This window comes from Carex rostrata, chromosome 32, assembly GCF_964058835.1.
Source record: "Carex rostrata chromosome 32, lpCarRost1.2, whole genome shotgun sequence".
Classification (NCBI taxonomy): domain Eukaryota; kingdom Viridiplantae; phylum Streptophyta; class Magnoliopsida; order Poales; family Cyperaceae; genus Carex; species Carex rostrata.
The window spans coordinates 235,012-254,829 of NC_135949.1; the positions used below are offsets into that span (position 1 = coordinate 235,012).

The 19,818-nt window shown below is 34.9% G+C and overlaps 3 protein-coding genes across 10 annotated transcripts; all 3 read left to right on the forward strand.

The window, feature by feature from the left end:
• The first annotated feature begins 5,196 nt into the window (after positions 1–5,196).
• On the forward strand, positions 5,197–6,468 carry LOC144548184 (uncharacterized). The gene is made up of 2 exons (XM_078296888.1): positions 5,197–5,429; positions 5,693–6,468. Exon 2 carries the CDS (start codon positions 5,703–5,705, stop codon positions 6,390–6,392), a length of 690 nt encoding a protein of 229 aa, XP_078153014.1. The 5' UTR covers positions 5,197–5,429; positions 5,693–5,702; the 3' UTR covers positions 6,393–6,468.
• A 1,805-nt stretch (positions 6,469–8,273) lies between these two features.
• Positions 8,274–13,260, forward strand: LOC144547714 (uncharacterized). Of its 8 annotated transcripts, none has more exons than XM_078296414.1 (9): positions 8,274–8,570; positions 8,879–9,045; positions 9,197–9,303; positions 9,608–9,900; positions 10,348–10,440; positions 10,839–11,165; positions 11,454–11,631; positions 12,308–12,423; positions 13,013–13,260. In XM_078296414.1, the coding sequence occupies exons 6-9, from the start codon at positions 10,981–10,983 to the stop codon at positions 13,038–13,040; spliced, it is 507 nt and encodes a 168-aa protein (XP_078152540.1). In that variant the 5' UTR covers positions 8,274–8,570; positions 8,879–9,045; positions 9,197–9,303; positions 9,608–9,900; positions 10,348–10,440; positions 10,839–10,980; the 3' UTR covers positions 13,041–13,260. The 8 variants fall into 8 exon arrangements, 4 of the variants coding, with proteins under 4 accessions (XP_078152540.1, XP_078152542.1, XP_078152543.1 ...); XM_078296416.1 differs by having other exon boundaries at positions 11,013–11,165; XR_013509140.1 differs by having other exon boundaries at positions 10,839–11,188; positions 11,454–12,423.
• Positions 13,261–15,265: 2,005 nt separating this feature from the next.
• Positions 15,266–18,108, forward strand: LOC144547962 (histidine biosynthesis bifunctional protein hisIE, chloroplastic-like). The gene is given in 5 exon segments (XM_078296649.1): positions 15,266–15,464; positions 15,796–15,891; positions 16,736–16,890; positions 17,702–17,810; positions 17,812–18,108. Coding segments are annotated over 5 exon segments (612 nt in total). The 5' UTR covers positions 15,266–15,305; the 3' UTR covers positions 17,905–18,108.
• Positions 18,109–19,818: the final 1,710 nt, after the last annotated feature.

Below are 19,818 nucleotides of genomic sequence, written 5' to 3' on the forward strand. Positions count from 1 at the left end.
AATTGTGTGAATTGATAACTTGTCAAGGGTTAAATTGCAAAATTGTTGAATGAGTAGAATTGTGTATCTTAGAATCTTGGCAAGTTGTGTGATATATAGAAATGCATGAATTGAATTATTTTATATGAATTGATATGCATTGAATTGATTTGTCAATTGATAATCATTGCTTTAAAATTGCGACATTTAAATGGATTTGTAAAATGTTTGACATGAAGTATTAGAGTAATCCCTCAATTTTATCTCATTTGTGAATTATCGGCATCATATTACTAAATTGAGGGGGAGTGCATATTTTGAGGGGGAGCACTTTTAATTTGTGCTAATTTTTCTCCCTTTCGTCGATTTCCAAAAGGGGGAGAAATGACTTGACATGCAAAATCACAATTGGGTGAACCAATTTGAAAATTTTTCAATTTATGCACTTACTCGCATTGTATGTTTTTGCAAATCGTCAAAAGGGGGAGATTGTTGTTCTAGCAATAATCTTTTTAGTCTATTTGACTAATTTGAAAAAACATACAATTATTGAATTTTACGATTTCTTCTATTTTAGAATTATGCAGGTTCAAGTCAAATGGAATTGCAATATGGAATACTTGAACTGAAGAAATCATGAAGACTTATCAAGAATGTAAATTGTAAAATCTAAACTTGGTAAAGTGTTTTTGATGTTGTTTCAACAGGATAAAAACGTTGGTAACGTTTGTAAAACGTTATAACGATTATACCTTAAGAAAACGCTGTGAAACAACTCGATCAAAGTCAAAAAAAGTCAAAAAAAGTCAAAAAACGTTGTTGTAACGTTTTAAAACGTTGGTAACGTTTTCTGTAACGTTTTAAAACGTTGGTAACATGAAAATATGAAAAAAAAATTTAAGCAATAAATTTAAAAATTAAGAATAATAAAATTTGAGATTGAGAGAATGAGATAATATGAAAATATTGAGAGAAAAAAAGGAATGTATTTAAAGAGTTTTGATTGGAGGGGGAGTAAAATTTGAAATAATAAAAAAAAAAACTGGGGGCATGGGTTTGATTTGACCGGTCCAGAGGGGGGGGGGGGGATTTTGAAAAATTTTGAAGTTTAAAAAATTAACGAATACACGACTATATGGTACACGGATATACAGGTGTGGGCACGGGTACACGGACACGAGCTCACGGGCATGGGTTAACGGAAATTACGGGCCGGGTATGCACAGGTTTTTTTCTGAAAAACCAAATCCGACCCGTTTCAAACCCGTGCCCATGTACCTGTGTACCAGTGCATATCCGTGACACGGACATGGGTACGAACGGATGGGACCGGGTTTAGCCCCTGGGGATTTGTCAAATCAAATGTCAAGATTTAGCCAATTGAAAATTAGTTACAACTGCACCCGGTCCAGTGCGTACGGTATAGAAATATCGCGTTTGAATTGATTGTCAAATTGCGACTCTTTTACGACGCGGGCAATTGAATATTTGAATCCAGCCATTTTGAGAAAAAGAAAATAATCTGTTTTCTCCATTTAAAACGGAGCGTCTTTCCCAATTAGTGAATGAAGGAGCGACACGTCTTCTGTGTATTGATCTGAACGGTCGATACGCTTTGACTTAACAACGGAGATGTCCATTTCTTAAAGAGATGATATTTGTACCTTGTTTGGTAACAGCCAGTAAGACACAGGTCAGATAACAAAGAGGACATATTATTTTATAGACACGGTCTTCGTGGGATGACCCATTTGTGTTTAATCTATTCTATTCTGAAGCAGGCAGAGCTAGCCACAATAATGGTAGACATGGTCTAGGAAAGTGACGCTCCAGCTCAGCTTGTATATAATAATAATAATACGAAGCGACCCTAAGACCAAAGCCATGATTTGAATGACATTATGACAATTTCATGGTTTCATGGTTTTTATTTTCCCAATATGTCTCTATGACAATTTCATACTTGATAAATTATGCCCATTCACATTCAGATGTAGTCCCAATATCTAATTAATGACATATCCAAAGGTTGCGGTTTATATATGTAGTCATTTTGATTGGCTTGGCTCTAAACTAAGGACATAACTCAAGTACGCACTCCAAATTCAGATTAATTTCTTTTGGACTTGATGGTTAGGTCGAGAGCCTGCTGATGCTGAAACATCAAGAAAGCAGGCCATGAGACGGTACAACAAACAACTAGCTAGTGAGCTCCAGTCTTGGTATGAAATTAGAAAATTCACCACTTTCACTCTTACTCAATCGTTTGATTTCTCCCGTAATCGAGAAACAAATGGAGGAAGTAATTTTTTCTACCGAAATTAAATCATTTTATTTGGCTGGTTTCACCAGGCGCAGATTGGTTTCCAATTATTGATTTAGGTGCATTGCTGGCTGATTGAGCCGATTTAATTTATTACCAAAATTTGATTGGATGAAAGGACTTGATATATACTAGCCTCTCGGAGAAATCACGAGGGGATCTTAACTTTAGCATTTTAATTTTTCGTCACTTTGAATTTTTGGGAGACTCGGCCAGAGGAAAAACGTGAAGAACATTTCATTTTAATAATCGGGTCAGAGGAAAATCGAAGGAAGAGAGAGCTGCACTTGATTAAGGGAGCCCTTATTCTTTTATTTTTTTTATTTTTCTGATTTTAATGGAATCAAATATGACTTGTTATTGTGTTGAAAGTATGCTTGGCTAAACATTTTATCTAGGGATATGAGAGTAACTTGATACTTTTGTTATGTTAATTTAATTGTTTGAATTTTATTTGTGGTTGTGATGTTGATTTGTTCATGAATGCTTGAATGATTTGTTTAATTATTTCTTATTTTATTAAGGGATTCACTAATAATAAATTGAGACCGAAAGGAGAAATTTATATTAGAAGTACTTTTTAAAATAACGAGAGTTATGCAAACAATATTAGGTAAATTTGGTGATGGACCGAAATGAGAAATTGAATTACTAGAACAACATAAACAAACTTAAGTACTCGGAGCTACGAAAGTAGTCCAAAAGGCTTATGGGGGAAAAACACGGGTTATCAAATAGCTTAATGGATTTAGATTAAAACTGGTAAGCCACGAACGTAGGAGACCTATTTAATCTAGATACGGTGCGAAGCCGTGAAAGTGGATAAACATCTACCTTAGGATAACACCCCCTCAATAATTGCAATCCAAATATTAGAAAAACAATTAGAAATACATAATTAAAAGTATCATAGTAAAACCATAATCCTAGATATTCATTCTCTCTTATTTTTCTCATCATTTTCTGTTTCTGGAATTCAATCTGCATTCTGTTAATTTAAGTTGCATTCAGATAATTCATCCTGCATTCTGTCTGGAATTCAGGCTGAGGTTCTGGAATTTAGTCTGCATTAGTTTATAATTTATCTTGCATTTAGTTAATTCATTCAACATTTTTATAATTCAGTTTATAAAACAAAATCACTCAATATTTGATTGTCTAGATTATTGAAAATCGGTAAACCAGTACTTACAATACCTCTCTGTGGTTCGATACCCAAATTACTAAGTGATAAGGTCATGCGCTTGTGACCGAATTTTATTGGAATTAGGGATTAAATTGTTAAGCTATTAAAATTACATCACCTCTCAAAGACTAAACACCATAAAAACCCTAAACCACGACAATACGTTACGAATAAGGTCCGATGCTAGTAATGCAACAGCTAAATTTAGAATTTGATTAATCTGGTTTGATAATAAAAAAAAAATTGTAGTAAATACTAGCATAACATACATGAGCATTGACAAATTTACAATGTATAATGATATTTTTGCCTTTATGATGCCTTCTCCCATTACCAGGGAAGAAATTTCAAAAATGCAAAAACTTTGGGGAAAGGTGCCATGAAAAGTACATTTGAATTGAGAAGACGTTCGGTGTTAGAGCCAGAGGATCTCTCGGATATGGCACAGATTGCAGCAGAAGGCGAATTTTTGAAGCTTAAATTAGTTTTATGTGAATTAGGATGCTTGATCCAGTTCGTAACAGAGAAGGGAGCTGGTCTTGACAAAGAGAGGCGAGTGAAGGACGCAGCCTTCATTAGAGAGAGAGAGAGGTTGGCAGAGCGCGTAGGCGGAGCGCCTGTGTGAGGAAGTAGCAGAGAGGAGAGACGAAGAATCAAATTCACATACTTTGAGATATTTGAACTTTTGCAATTTTTTTTAATCTCAATCGTTCAAATACGTTATACACGAATCTCAAAGCACAAATTATACTTGCCTTGCGTTATCCCTGAATTCGATTGGGATAGGCAACGGACACGTGGGTCCGGATCTCTTAAAGTAATTCAATTTTTGAGTTTAGATCCGGAATATTTGGTCATGCAAAAGTTACAGGGTCCGAACAATCAAACCGTCAGATCAATAGAAGCGAAGAAGAGGGTTGAGATATCTCAAAGTATGTGAATTCGATTCTTCGTCTCTCCTCTCTGCTACTTCCTCACACAGGCGCTCCGCCTCCGCACTCTGCCAACCTCTCTCTCTCTAATGGAGGCTGCGTCCTTCACTTGCCTCTTTTTGCCAAGACCAGCTCCCTTCTCTTTACGAACTGGATCAAGCATCCTAATCCAAATAAAACTAATTTAAGCTTCAGAAATTCGCCTTCTGCTGCAATCTGTGCCATCTCTGAGACCTCTGGCTCTAAAACTGAAGGTCTTCTCGATTCAAATGTACTTTTGATGGCACCTTTCCCCAAAAGCTTTTGTATTTTTGAAATTTCTTCCCTGGTAATGGGAGAAGGCATCATAAAGGCAAGGATATCATTATACATTGTAAATTTGTCAATGCTCGTGTATGTTATGCTAGTATTTACTACAATTTTTTTTATTATTATCAAACTGGATTAATCAAATTCTAAATTTGGTTGTTGTATTACTAGCATCGGATCTTATTCGTGACGTACTATCGTGGTTTAGGGTTTTTATGGTGTTATTTGCAGTAGCGGAGCCAATTCAGAGCAGGGGTGGGCAGTTGCCCACCCCTGGAAATTGATTTTTCTTTTACCGGATATAGTGGTTTCAAATGATGCCCACCTTTGATTTGTTTGTTGCCTCTCTCTGCAGCCCACAAAGCAACCCAAAGCCCAAATCTTATTATTAACATCAGCCCAAATCTTATTATTAAAATCAACCCAAACTCCCAAAGCCACTGGACGGCTGGACCTGCTCTAGCAATTTGGGGAAATCCAGAACAAAGAAGCGGAGATCCAGAAGACCAGAAGCGATTTGGCGGAGACGATCAGACGAAGTGACGAACTCTAGCGATTTGGCGGAGGCGATTAGACGAACCCAGGCGGACTGGCGGAGCCACGGTAACGGAGGCTCAGTTCCTGCCCCCTCTCTCTCAAATGGCGAAGGAGCAAAGAAGCTCTGCCTCTCTTTATCTCTCTGTCTGACCCGGCAAAGGAGGTCAGGTGATTAATTTCTCTGTCTGACCCGATAGAGGTGATTAATTTGGTTAAAATCTAGATAGAAAAAATAAACAAAGGAGTTGTTACGGTGTGTTTTATGATTAGATGTTATTTTTAATCGTAATTTAGATTTGTAATTTGTTACATTACTGCACAATTAAAAAATTGGATTGAAGCTAATTCAGATATGTAGAAAATCAGACTAAGGTTCTACTATTTTCTCACATTTTTGTTTTTCCTGTCTTTAATTTTGTTTATTAGAGTATCAAAGATGGACAAGTACTATAAGAGAACATCTAAATCTCCAATTGATTCACCTTCGCAAGAATCACATGAGGTTGATATTGTTGAACAAGAACCTCCCTCTGATCCTGCCCTAAGACCACCTATATCTCAATATAATCCAAATGAGCGTGATAGAATTCGTCGATTTTATCTAGTAAAAGGCCCATGTCAACCTAACAACCATGATTTTCCCCAAAGAGATATAGGGGGTACAATGAGAAGATTTAACAAAGATTGGTTTAAACCTGATCAGTATGGCTCTTGGTTGGAATATAGCATTGATAAAGATGCGGCATTTTGCCTTTGTTGTTATCTCTTTAGACCAGAAAACCTTGGATCAGGTGAAAGGACCAACTTCATAGGAGAGGGTTATAGAAATTGGAAAAATAAGAAAAGGTTTGATGAACATGTTGGTGATACAAATAGCTGGCACAATCAGGCTTGGAGAAAAAGTTTGGATTTGTTGAACCAGAGGCAATGCATCCAAACGGTCTTTGAGAAACAAACTGTTAGGCAAAAGATGGATTATCGGGTACAATTGAATGCTTCTGTAGATTGTGCTCGATTTCTTGCGAAGCAAGGTTTGGAATTCCGTGGGCATGACGAGTCCGAAAGCTCTATCAACAAAGGAAATTTCCTTGAAATTAGATCAATAGATGAATTCTTGAATTGTTGATTTTTTTTTTGAAACTTTCATATTTTTTGGTGAATTGTTGAACTTATCATATCATTATATAAATTGTTGAATTTGTTGAAAATTTTGTATCTATTGTTGAATTATTCTGCCCACCCCTGGCTCAAATCCTGGCTACGCCACTGGTTATTTGGTCTTTGAGAGGAATTGAGCTTTCATTTCATTGGCCCATTCAACTAACAAAAAGGGAAATTCAAGTATCCAACCGATCAATAAGCATGCACCATACCTAGCACCATGGTTCCAGAAATCGGCCGATTCCGAGTCAACTCGGCCGATTTAACTCGGAATCGGACCGGACCGGGCCGAGTTTTACCCGATTCTCACGCCTATATGAGTTTCTCAGCAAAAATCGGATGAACAGTGCTTGACTCGGCCGATTTTCCGATTTTCCGGCCGAGTCAAGCTGAGTTACACCGATTTTTCCCGAGTTATCCCGAGTTAACTTAGCTATACAAGTAATGTACAGAAAATCGATAAAATTGAAGCGAAATCAAAACATTTGACCGAATTTTCACTCATTCTCTTCTTGCTAGAGCATAAGTACACTTGTTTCAGTGATTTAATAAGACCAATTTTGAATTTTTTGCAACGACAGTTAAATAATTTGGGGAAATCGCGTTTCACAATGAAGAAGGAGAAGGTTAAATCCTTTTAAAATATTGTATAGACTTGGTGTATGAATGTTGTACTGTTTTATTCAAGGTTCTAAATAGCGATTATAGCGATATAGCGGAGAGACAAAAAAAAAAAGCTATTACGAATAGCGTAGCTATAGCGGAAGCTATCACACAGCGATTTTCTCTTTTCAAACTTTATATTCTATATTTCTACTAATTATCAACATAATCAATATTAGAGAATTGATATAACAACTAAATGACAACTAATCTAAGTCTATACTTTTTATCAATTACGCAATAAGAAGGAAAAAAAAATCTAAAAAGTAACATTATTTAATAGTTTAAACTTCATGGTATTACATATTATAATAGACAAAGAGTAATTAATTTTATAAGGTAAATGAAGTCAATATACATATTTAAACATTTTATAATTATAATAATAATCAAAATCAACTTTCAATTGAAACGAACGATAATAATTTTACAAATGAATACTATAAAAAGAGTAATCAAAATGAAAAATTAGTATTTGAATATTTCTCGATATAGAATGATAGAATAAATCACAAATAAAAATAGAAGCATATAGTTTGATTTAGTATACTTATCGTAGAAGATTATGTAGCATTAGAAATAAAAATAGAAATACAGAAGTCCATATAAATTGCAAAAAAAAAAAAACATGTAGCATAGCGGTAGCTATAGCGGGTCTCATATAGCGGTAATAGCGGTCAGCTATTATAGCTATAGCGGTCGTAGCTGAGTTAGCGCAATTTTATCTCATAGCTTAGCGTTTATGGTCTGGAAAAGCTATAGCGCCGCTATAGCTAGCTATTTAGAACCCTGGTTTTATTTTAAAAATATAACATGGTTTACAGTGCACAATGTCCAGACCAGTTATAAAAATGGAAGAGAATCAGCGGACGCACAATATATGTCAAAATGTCATATTGAGCAGTAATGCTATTTCTTGGTTTATGCCAAACTTAGCTATTAACAAAATGCTGTCCTATTAAGTTTAATTAAATAGAATGTGATTTATTTTATTATTATTATTTTTATTTGACTGAAGTAAACCGTGCATATACATAGTTGTTGACAATAGTAATTTATTTTAGATAAATGTTTTGGTACCCCGAGCAATGCATCAAACCTGAATCGTCCCCCAACCAGTTCAACCGTTAATACATTCCTAATTAGTCGGACCGTTATTTTCTCTCCTCTCCGGTTTCCTTTTTAGTCTTTCTAACCGAAATTCCCAAATCAAACATTTTTAAAAAATCAATCACTAGAACGAGAGAGAGAGAGATGAGAAGTCATGGATACTCACCTCCGCCTTCCACACCTCCGTCAAATCTCCTGTCAGCGCGATTTCGCTTAGATGATTTGCCTCAGACGATCTTGGTGGTGCCTCCGCTCAGACTCGCCCCCTCTTCTTCGATTGAACGAAAGAGAGAGAGAGAACGAGACAGATCGGAGGCGATCGGATCTGCGACAAAGTCAGAAAAAAAATCAACAAAAAAGGAGCAACAAGGCAAGCTAAAGCCTCCCTTTGTATAGTGTTAATGGCAACCAGTGATTGAATTCGTTGAGCTTTCTCTGATTAGAGTTATCTCTCTTTAAAACTGTAGTGTTAATAGATTGTTTGACCACTTTTTCTCTTGAATTGAAATAATGGTACTGTTTGTTGTACTCCTATTGATCTGCTTTGCCAATTTGATGATATTTTAGAGCTTAATTATTACGCTGGCTATACGGAAGTCATATATTCCCTTAGTAGTATATATGTCTAAATAATGAACATGAGGGGTAAATTTGTTAAGTCGAACCTATATTTTTCAGAGGGGAGTGGAGAGCAAGTGCAGTTTGCAAGCAGATTTAATGTGGCCAACTATGGTGAACAGTCTCAGGCTCGTAGTTACTCTTTTCAGAGCTCTAGGGTGACTTATGGTGGTGTTAATGGAACTTATTATACCTCTTCTACAACTAGGAGAAGCGGCAATGTTGGGGTAGGCCATTGGTACTACTTAAAAGCCAAAATCCTTATATTCTTGCAAAATTCATTAGTTGCTAGCAGTAGTGTTTGAACTTTAATTAGTTACTCCACCAAAAATATTCTCCGTTGCTGATACTTTTTCAAACCATATCCAACCACGGCAGCTCTCATACCTTCGTGAGGGACAAGCTAACGCATCCTCATCTCCAATTTGTATTCCGTCGATCACATCCTCTCTCAACACTCTCACACACGCAAATTGCAATTGCAAGTTAGTTTTCTCCTTTCAAATTGTTGTATATTGTTGAGGTTTAAATGTTTTTTACATGAGGTTTATATGTAGAGATTTGAAGTATTATTGATGAGGTTAGATTGGTGTATATTTTATTTATTTATTTATTTGATTATTAGTTTTAATGCTCCATTATTTTATTTTGAATGTTTATCCTTTGAGGTTTAAATGTTAGATCTCACTATAAATAAATTGTATGTGTATTATTTAGTTGATCGTTAAGTTTAAATGATTTATATATGAAGTTTATACGCTTTATTCTAGAGAACATCACTCTTTTCAGATGTTCGAGATCTTTAGAGATACAATAACTAATTGGAAGAAGAAGTCAAGACACATAAAATTTAGAACACCTTGAATCAAATATAGCAACAAGGAGACAGATTTCTAAGAGAAAGTGCAATCCGAAATTTGAAGAATTGAACAAGCAGAATGTAGTTGGGTAAGGATAACAATGCACAAAATTGACGAAAGGATGAGGGAATGGGGACTAGTACGCATACGAATGGGTACTGGTATGCAAAAGAACTGATATTGGTGTGCTTCAGACCCGGTTCAACATCGTCAAAACACAAGGTAATGAACTAGTACAGCAAAACCCAGTACTGGTACAGGAAATTGATGGAAATTGGACTGGTACATACTCGACCTGACACTGGTACGGTTTGGACCTGGAATGGCTCCGACAATAGCTATTGGTATTGGAAGACAAAGTACTAGTACAGTTCTTACTGATATTGGAGGCATACTTTATTGTCCTCTGACTCAACATGCAATTTTTGTTTTTCTGTCATTTACAAATTTTTAGGGACTTCTTTGCTTATTTTTCTTGTAATCCTTTTCTTCCTGTTTCAGCTCAAATGTAGTGAGCTCTTGCTTTTACTTTATTTTTAATTGTAGGTACAAACTTTTTAGCTATAAATCATTAATCAAATGTGGGAAAAGACCCATATTTTCTTTTCTAAGAAAATGTATGCTTATTGATATTTGGTTATTTGAATAATTTGATTACTTTATTTTCAGGGGGTCATTCGATAACTAGGAGGCTAAATTTTGATGGTTGCGTAGACACTGCTCAAATGATGCATGGCCTGTGCTCGGAAATTTTTTGGAATGGTAAGTGGCCAAAATGAAAATTTATGTTTCTTTAGTTGTCTCCATTTAATTTAGGCAAAGATCGGACAATTTGAGTACCGTCACAAATTAAAATACTTATTTTTGTTTTTTTGTTGTCTACTGTTTGCTGAGTATATCTTCAATGTTTCTATTTTGTGATATGCCACTTTATTTGCTAGAGTTCGAAGAAAATTGGAAAGGCAATGCGAGACAGAATTTTCCATAATGGAATCTTGATACAAATCATAGAAAACCTTGATTCAAAATATTATTCTGTTTTCCAATCAAATCCAAATGCAAATTTATTTACATATTATATGTTAGATCATATAGTAATTTCTAATATTTTATCTCTAGACTGACCTATTACTGAATTTCAACTATATATTCATATATAGGAAGGTGAAAGAGGCAGGCTTACCAGAAAGAGTATCACCATCACGGATTCCATCATAGCCCCACTTGCATGCTTAATTTATACTTTTGTTGCATATATGTTGTGTTAACATTTCAGGATCAAGTAAAGAATATTTTTACTGAATGTCAATTTTGTCCATCTTTTATTTTTGTAGATTAAGCAAACTGAAAAATTACCTTGTCGGGCAAGAGAGGAGATCAGTACAGTTGTGCCAAGTAATGATCAGCTCCAACATCAGAAGTTGTGCTACCTTCATCAGCACTGACAGTTGGACCTGGCGTTGCTTATTTAGTAATGTAGTGGAATTGTATGCTTATTTGTTATATAAAGGTCTACTAAAAACCTATGTCTTGATATGTTAGATTTCAATATTTGATATGTGAGGTTTAAATGTTTCGTATTAGATATTTATATGCTTCACAACTCTATAGTTAGCATTATTATAATCACAAGGTCAGAGAAATTTTTTGTTTCATTATTATACTCTATAGTTAGCATGTTATTCCAAATGTATCAGCACTTGGTGGGAGTATTTACTAAAATACATAACCATGGGTGATGTTTCTCATCTTTTTGTTTATCTAACTTGTAAAAGGGTAACTGAACTTAAAAATATTGAGAATCTTGGGGAGACATCAGCGGCATCAACCAGCGAGAACTGCTATGTTTCTCATCTTTTGCCTCAAGGTCCAGGAACTGATCAACTGAGCTTAATGGAGGAGGCGAGAGAGAGTTTGCTGGTGGTAGAAGAAGAATCACATTCCCCAAATAAGGTACTCAAATTAATCTCATAATTATTTGGTATCTGTGAATTAATTTCTTTGGATTGCAAGCTGAAGAGTGGTACCTCAAAGATTCTATTTGTGAATCAATTTCTTTGGATTGCAAGCTGAAGAGTGGTCTTATTGACATTTCTATTAAAACTCAATTTTAAATTTATAAAGTACCCATTTTAACCTTTATTTAAAAAATAAAAAATATTTAACTTTGTTTCAGATAAATTTTTTAGTCTTCTAACTTTGCTAGGGTCGCTTGTTGATCATTATAGTCTTCTGAAAGGGGTTGGGTCTAAAAGGAGGAATATTGCTATTCTCAATATAACTTTTCCTTATTGATCATTATAGAGGTTGAATTTTCCATTTGAGCTTTCTATTGATGATGATGCTTTTACTTCGAGGATTACCTTGATCATTGAGGTTTAAATGTTACATCTCACTGTAAATATATTGCATCATTACTTGGTTGTTAGGTTTAAATGCTTAATACATGAGGATTATTCACTTTATTCTGGAGATATGAAGTGTTATTTTATCTTGAAGTTTGTATATGTGAATGTGATATGTTAGTTAAAAACAGTGGATGTTTGTGTTGATGTTTGATATACTTGTTTAGATATAATTTTGTATTGTTTAAATGCTTCATATTTGTATTTTAAATGGTTGCAAATAGAGCTCTGAATGCTTCAAAATAGGCGTCAAAAGCATCTACCAAACAATGTTATATGGCTTGTCAGTATGTTATATGTCTGGAGCACAAAGGAGACCGTGCTCTGGTTTCTACACAAGGTCAAATTATTTCATTTTAATTTTTGTTTACTTGCTTTAGATACTGTTTTTTTTTGCTAATTTTGAGCTCTAGTTCATTTTAATTTTATGAAGAAATTATGCTATGGGCCTCTATCTATCCACTTATGTGTGATGACTGATGAATCCTTCAACTTTGAGGCTTTTATAAGACCTCTTGAGACAAAATAATGCACCATGTAGTTGCTCTTTCTACTTAATTTAGATAAAACTTGAATTGAGTTTACCCTAGATAAAAATAATAGTTGCAACTTTAAAGGTCTAATGTGCAAAATTTTCAAAGTGGAGAGGCCTAAGGTTTAATTCAAGTACCACTCTAATTGACATAAGTTTGTGCAATGAGTCTGTTGAAGAGCTTGTTTAAATTAGATTAAGTGTGTTTGATCTTTTACAATTCAATGTGCTGATCTAAGCATATAATAAATACACCCTTTATACCTTATGTTTACATAGTTTACTGTTGCATCTAGTAACAAATTATTCGGAGTTGTTGTTACAGTTTTTTACTCATCAACTACTTTCAGACCTGTAATTACTTTTTTCCTTTTTTTCTTCTGTTTTTTTGGTGCAGATGGCAGAAAGGCTGTTCGATTTTGTGATAGCATGGACCGTGATGTTTGCATAAGTCAACTTTACAAACTTCATCTGACTATACTTCTAGCACATATATTTAGACAATATATTTAAGGCATGATGATGAATAAAACTTAGTTTTGTTTCAGTAGTCTTTTATTTCAATAATGTAGTGGAATTGTATGCTTCTTTGATGATGAATAAAACTTAGTTTTGTTTCAGTATAGTCTTTTATTTCAATAATGTAGTGGAATTGTATGCTTCTTTGAGATTTATATGTTTAAAAAAGATAATAACTTTGATTTATACGGAGTGTTTTATTTCATATGTGAGATTTATATGTAGTGTATTATTTCATATTTGGAATTGTATGCTTATATGAGATTTGTATGTAGTGCTGTATTTTATATGTTTAAAAAAAATAATAACTTTGATTTGAGTTTTAAACGCTTGAACATAGTAGTTTAAATGGTGGACATCAGAGATTTAAATGGTTCAGAAGCTGCATTCCAAGAGGCGTACCAACCTTCTACAAAATCGTCGTAGTCAAAAGTGTCAGTTGTAAACAATAAAAAAAAAAATCTCAAAGGTGTCAACTGTAAACAATAAAAAAAATTATATTGTCAGCTGTAAAAAAAAAACCTTATATTTGAGGTTTAAATGTTTCAACGTAGTAGATTAAATGGTAGAAATTATAGGTTTAAATGATTGAGAATTGAAAGTGTTCAGAGGCTTAACTTAAACTTAAAAAAAATGACGACTTAAAAATAACTTAAAAATTGAGTATAAAATGTACGTATTTTTAGATTTGCAAAATTCATCATAGATCGTCGGAAAAATTGACGAGAATAATCAGAGAAATATAAATTAGAGTGGGTGAAATGAATATTTCCTTTTTTGGCTTGAAGACAAGTAGTTGGGAGTTAAAAATTATCCAGATTTAGAATTTAAATGCTTGTATATAGAGTTTTAAAAGCTTGCGAGTAACATTGTAAATGGTTATAAACAGAGCTTTAAATGCTTGAATATGAGCGCTGAAAAATGAAGTTAGACATTAATTACTTGGGGGACTCATTCGGGGATTTTGTTTGGGGTACAATTATCAGGCTCCTTTATTTTATTTATTTTTTATTTACTTAATCAAAATAAATATTAATTGTTTATGAAATAAAATATTTTCTACGAAGAAAAATTAATGAATACAAAATAAAATATAGAAATGTAAAGTTAAAATTAAACATTTTATATGTCTTTTGTGAATTTATTAAGCTTTTTTGTTATTTTATGGAATAGTCTATTTAATTTCTATATTAGAAAAATATTAGTTTTATAAGTAATAAACTATAAATTTGATTGTTATATGTCTAAATTTAACTATTATGAGTGCTATAGTGGTTTATTTGAAAAATGTAGTCCAAAACGTGCTTCTGGCAAAAAAATCCGAGTTTCCGATCCGATTCGGCCGATTATGACCGATTCACCCGATTCCAATTCCACGATTAAATGACCGATTTCGATTCTGATTCCGATTTTCAGAACCATGCCTATCACATTAACTATAATTTACTAGACAGTTTAAGTTTTCTATTTGTTTATTTATTTGTTTTAGTTTCCTAATGTTTTTCTTTATTTTTTGTGTGTGTATGTTTGTGCGCGTGTGGTGGTTGGGGTTGGGGGACTAATTAACTAATTTTTAATTATTACGGGGGGAATCAAACGATTGAGTTTGAGTGAAAGTCCTGAATTTCCTGATGTCATACCAGGACTGGAGCTCACTAGTTGTTTGTTGTACCATCTCATGGCTTTCTGATATAATCAAATCTTGATGTTTCAGCATCAGCAGGCTCTCGACCTAACCATCAAGTCCAAAAGAAAGCTGAATTTGGAGTGCATACTTGAGTTATGTCCTTAGTTTAGAGCCAAGCCAGTCAAAATGACTACATAAACTGCAACCTATGGATATGTCATTAATTAGATGTGACTACATCTGAATGTGAATGGGCATAATTTCTATATCAACTATGAAAGTACATAGAGCATATTTCTATATACAAAAAGGTCGACTCATTGATGCTAGGGGCAAAATGTAAAATTTCAATTGACAAAACTGTCAATTTGTAAATATGAGAACATGTTGGTCATTATTCATCCAGGATTAAAAGTTCTTAATCAAAGCAGTTGTTACTATTTTGTAGGTTGAGACAATACTTGACAGTGTGAAATGGAACAGCTAGCAAAGGATTAGCAGTTGCAATCGCACAAAACATAACATAGATACCGGCTCAATTCTTATGCAAGGGTTTGCAAATAAAGATGCCTTGGAAAAAACCATTTTGTCTAGAAAGGCCACCTTTTACAGCTGGTCCCGCTCGTCACTTTGGACAAAAGGAGAGACTTCGATGAACTTTATTAATGTGCATGATGTATTTCTTGATTGTGACCGAGATTCGGTAGGTTCTTCTTCTGTTTTGGCCTTTTATATTGTACATCGACATCTTAGACATCTGAAATAATTATGAACCAAATAACCCTCAGAAAGAGCACTCAAGACTTTTACTGATAGTAAACATACATGCTGATACCAATGGTGACTGCTACGAAATAGTATATTATTACATGCTGATACCAATGCTGATACCAATTTGTGAGACTAGCATATGCAAGGTTATCTGAGTTTTAGAATCATATGCATGAATTGTTGCATAAAATTGCCTCAGCCCTTTCTAATATTCTTATACCATTTCTATTAATTTAAGGTTCTCATTTGGTGTGTTGTATCAGATAATATACTTGGGAAAGCCAGATGGGCCTACATGTCATACAGGAGCAGAAACCTGCTACTATACTTCCGTGTATGATACATTGGAAGGCGGCAAGGTGGACAACTCTAATCTTCTATTGCATAATTTTTTTTTTCTTGGGTATATTCTTAATTTCGTTAGCCTGGGTGCAGCTTTTCTATTTTTCGAGTTTTCTTTTCCACTATTGCTGCATCTTGTGGGGATGGTTTATGATTACAAGATTAAAACTTTACTATGTTTGATTTGGGATCTAATCAAGACACACTGTGAGGTTTAGGTCCATGCTTTTGCATACTATCGGTACATGCTAGTATTAATTATACCCAATCTGATATTTTACCGGACCTTTTTATTCCAATAACTCCAAGATTGATTTAACATAATTAGACCTCATGTTGGGGCTACATGATTTTGCACTAAACTGAAATGTGTTTCCGTTTGAACTTCTTCTTTTCCTCTTTTTGTTAGTCTTGTTTCCATAAAACCATATCCCTATTCACTAGTTTAATAAGAACAAAATTGATATATAGATTAGCCCTACTTCCCTGGTCACTTGTGTACAAAAGAGAGTGAAATAAACAATAGTTTTGTGTCAGGATAATGTTTTGTTCTAATTGTCAAGTATTTTTTGCAAATATCAAAATTTGTTGGTGCTTTCTGTCAAAATTGGGGTAATTGGGAAAACAGAAAACAAGAAGGAAATTAAAAATGAAAGGATAGCCTTAGTGCTTTTGGGTGGGTCATGGCACTTACTGTTAATTGGTCCTTAATACATGCAATTAAACTTGAAAGACATAGCAAGATGAATTGTTAAAAACGGTTGTGCTGTGCATCTGATTTGGAGTTGGTAGACACCAGTACTCCTAGAACTTAATTTCAATTTAATATCTTTTGAAATTTTGGAAAAATTATGTCTTTAGGAAGGCAAGGAAGAGAGGTTGGCTAATACAACGCTCTACTCGTTGGAGGCGACAATTTCGAAAAGGAAAGAAGAAACTGAGACGTTGCCAAATGGAAAACCCTTTTGGACCAAGAAGTTGTTACTTGACCAGGAATTACTCTGCTCAAAAGTTCGGTATGTTGAAATTTATCTTTCATTCTGCTATGAGATATTTTTTTAAAGTTTACCGGCTTTACAACATTTGCAAAACAAATCTTCTTTGCTGGAAAAATTTGCGAAAATGAAAGAGGACAGTATGTTAGTTTCCAATAAACTTAAGATGTGGCAAAGAGTGTTCTTTTTATGCAATTATTAGACTGTTGAATTAAGATTTGTTGGTCCAACATTTTGAAATATTGGTTTGTGACATAATTTTGTTGTACATCTGGACAGTATTTCAAACATCGAATGGTTGTTGTATTAATTATTTTTAGCTCTGCTATATCATTGGAGGCAATTCCTTTGTTGATTTGCAATACATAAAGTGTTAGAGCCTAACTAATGTTATGAACTTGACATTGAATTTCTCACTTGACATAATTTCTCCAAAATAAGTGATTGTTTTTCTTGCAAGTATTGAAAAGTCAGGATTTTTGTGACTGGTGATAGCCAGTCTATGCTGGTCAAGCAATAACCTAACTTTGTAAGGTATGTATAAACAACTCTTAGCACTCTAGTATGAAGCACTAACCTGACTGGTATGGTATTAAATTTTTTGCACCTTAGTATCAATAATCACGGATCTAGGTTTGCTACTGGTAAGGCATCCTCTTAGCACTGTTGACTAGTATTTACTGGTAACATATTGTGACTCTGCTCCAGGTGTTCAGCTCCTATAGACTAGTTCTTCAAGTTCTATTTCAAATTTAGATTTTAACTCACATTTTTTTGTGATGCACACAAAATACGACTGTTTTGCAAAATATCTAACATAATTTGTTTACAGAGAGGAGGCGGGAGAGCTAATTCAAACCCTACTAGACAATGAGGATAAAGGCCGCACTGCCTCAGAGATGGCTGATCTATTGTACCACTCCATGGTACTTCTAAACTTGAAAAAATGTTTCAATTGAAGAGGTACTAGCAGTTTTAAGAAAGAGGTTCTCTCAGTCGGGTGTAGAAGAGAAAAATAGCCGCAAGAAAAATTAGTTGCATCTCATTCTTTAGAATGTTTTAGTTAGGCTGTGTTATAACATGAGATTTGTCAAAATTTTGTGTGTTATGTAGTTTTTTTTTCTTGGAGCAAATTTTGAATGTCGCTGGACTCGTGTAATAAGTGGAATTTCTAGCAGATGCACCAAAGTTGAACTTTTATTTATTAAATTAAATTATTTGATATGCACCAAAGCCAACTCCTATGACTAAGAATTTTCTAGGAGATGCACCGGAGCCAAAGGTTCCTTGAAACCTTTTCGAAACTTAATCGGTTCCTCATATGGCTAAAGAGAATTGAAGAGAACTTCGAAGCAAAATTGAGAAAAAAGAAACTCAGCAGGTGCAACAAATGCGTGTTAGGAATTGAGATTTCTGGCAATGGTGATTCATTTTTAATTGTACAGAATCTTAATCAAACGCTTTAGACCAACTCGGAAATCTCAAGTTTTAAATTCTAAAATTTATCATTTAATAATATCGGGCCGGCATCTGTTACAAAATTTTATGTCTCTTGAAATGTTCAATTTGATGAACACAATTTTGATGGTACGCCTTAGACCAACAAATGCGGTTAGTGGGCCGTGAGAGAGAGATTTATGTCTCTCAAAAATGTTCAATTTGAACCCCGGAACAAACCCCTCTGCCATCAAACAGCAATTCGGTTCCCTTTATTTTCTCACAGCCGAACAATTCTCAGCCCACTTTCCCTCCCTTTCTCCAGCCCAATACACTCTCTCTCTCACGGCCCACTAACACTACACAACCCAATCCTATTTTTCCTACTGGGCCGAACCAAACAACACCCCAGCCGAACTCACCTGTTTTACCTACTGGGCCGAACCAAAATTCACCTCAGCCGAACTCAACTAATTCCTCTACATCCCAGCCGAATTCTAAAACCAACAGACCCGATCCAGCCTCTCTCCAACCCGAACCAATATCCCCTCTCCACATCAGCAGCTACCTCTTCTCCCTCACAGCCTAATTCCATCCACCCCATGGTGACTAGAACAAGAGATAATACTCGCCGGCCTCGTACCTTCTCCAACCATGTCGCTTACACTACCACTTTAGATGTCGAATCGACTACATTCAAGCAAGCGAATACTGATCCCAAGTGGCGCCATGCCATGGCACAAGAAATAAATGCTCTCGCTCAAAATCACACATGGACCCTTGTTCCCTTTGATCCTCGAATGAATGTGGTCGGATGCAAGTGGGTTTTTAAAGTCAAGCGCAAATCCGATGACACTATCGAGCGATATAAAGTCCGTCTTGTTGCCAAGGGCTTTCATCAACACAAAGGAATTGACTATCTAGAGACTTTCAGTCCTGTAGTTCGACCCACCACCATTCACTTGATTCTCTCTCTCGCCATTTCTTCCATTGGCCAATTGAGCAACTCGACGTTCAAAATGCCTTTTTATTGGAGACTTAGCCGAAACTGTATATATGTCACAACCACCTGGATTTACCGATCCCTCTAAACCTAACCATGTATGCCATCTCTCTAAGTCACTTTATGGCCTCAAACAATCACCACGTGCCTGGTTTCACAAACTCATCGCAGCCCTTCTTGAGTTTGGTTTTCATGCCTCTCAATATGACTCATCACTATTCTAATCCTTTGCAAAAGACTATACAACCCTCCTCCTTGTCTATGTGGATGACATCCTCATAACCGGCAGTGATCCCTCCCTCATCCAATCATGCATCTCCCATCTCCAAACTCACTTTGGAATCAAAATACTTGGTCGGCTGCACTACTTTTTAGGGATTGAGGTCACCTCACATGACTCAGCCATTCACCTTGCACAACCGAAATATATCCAATCCCTCCTTCGTCGAACCAACATGCTCACATGCAAACCTTGCAAAACTCCAATGATTCCTGGCACACCTTTATCA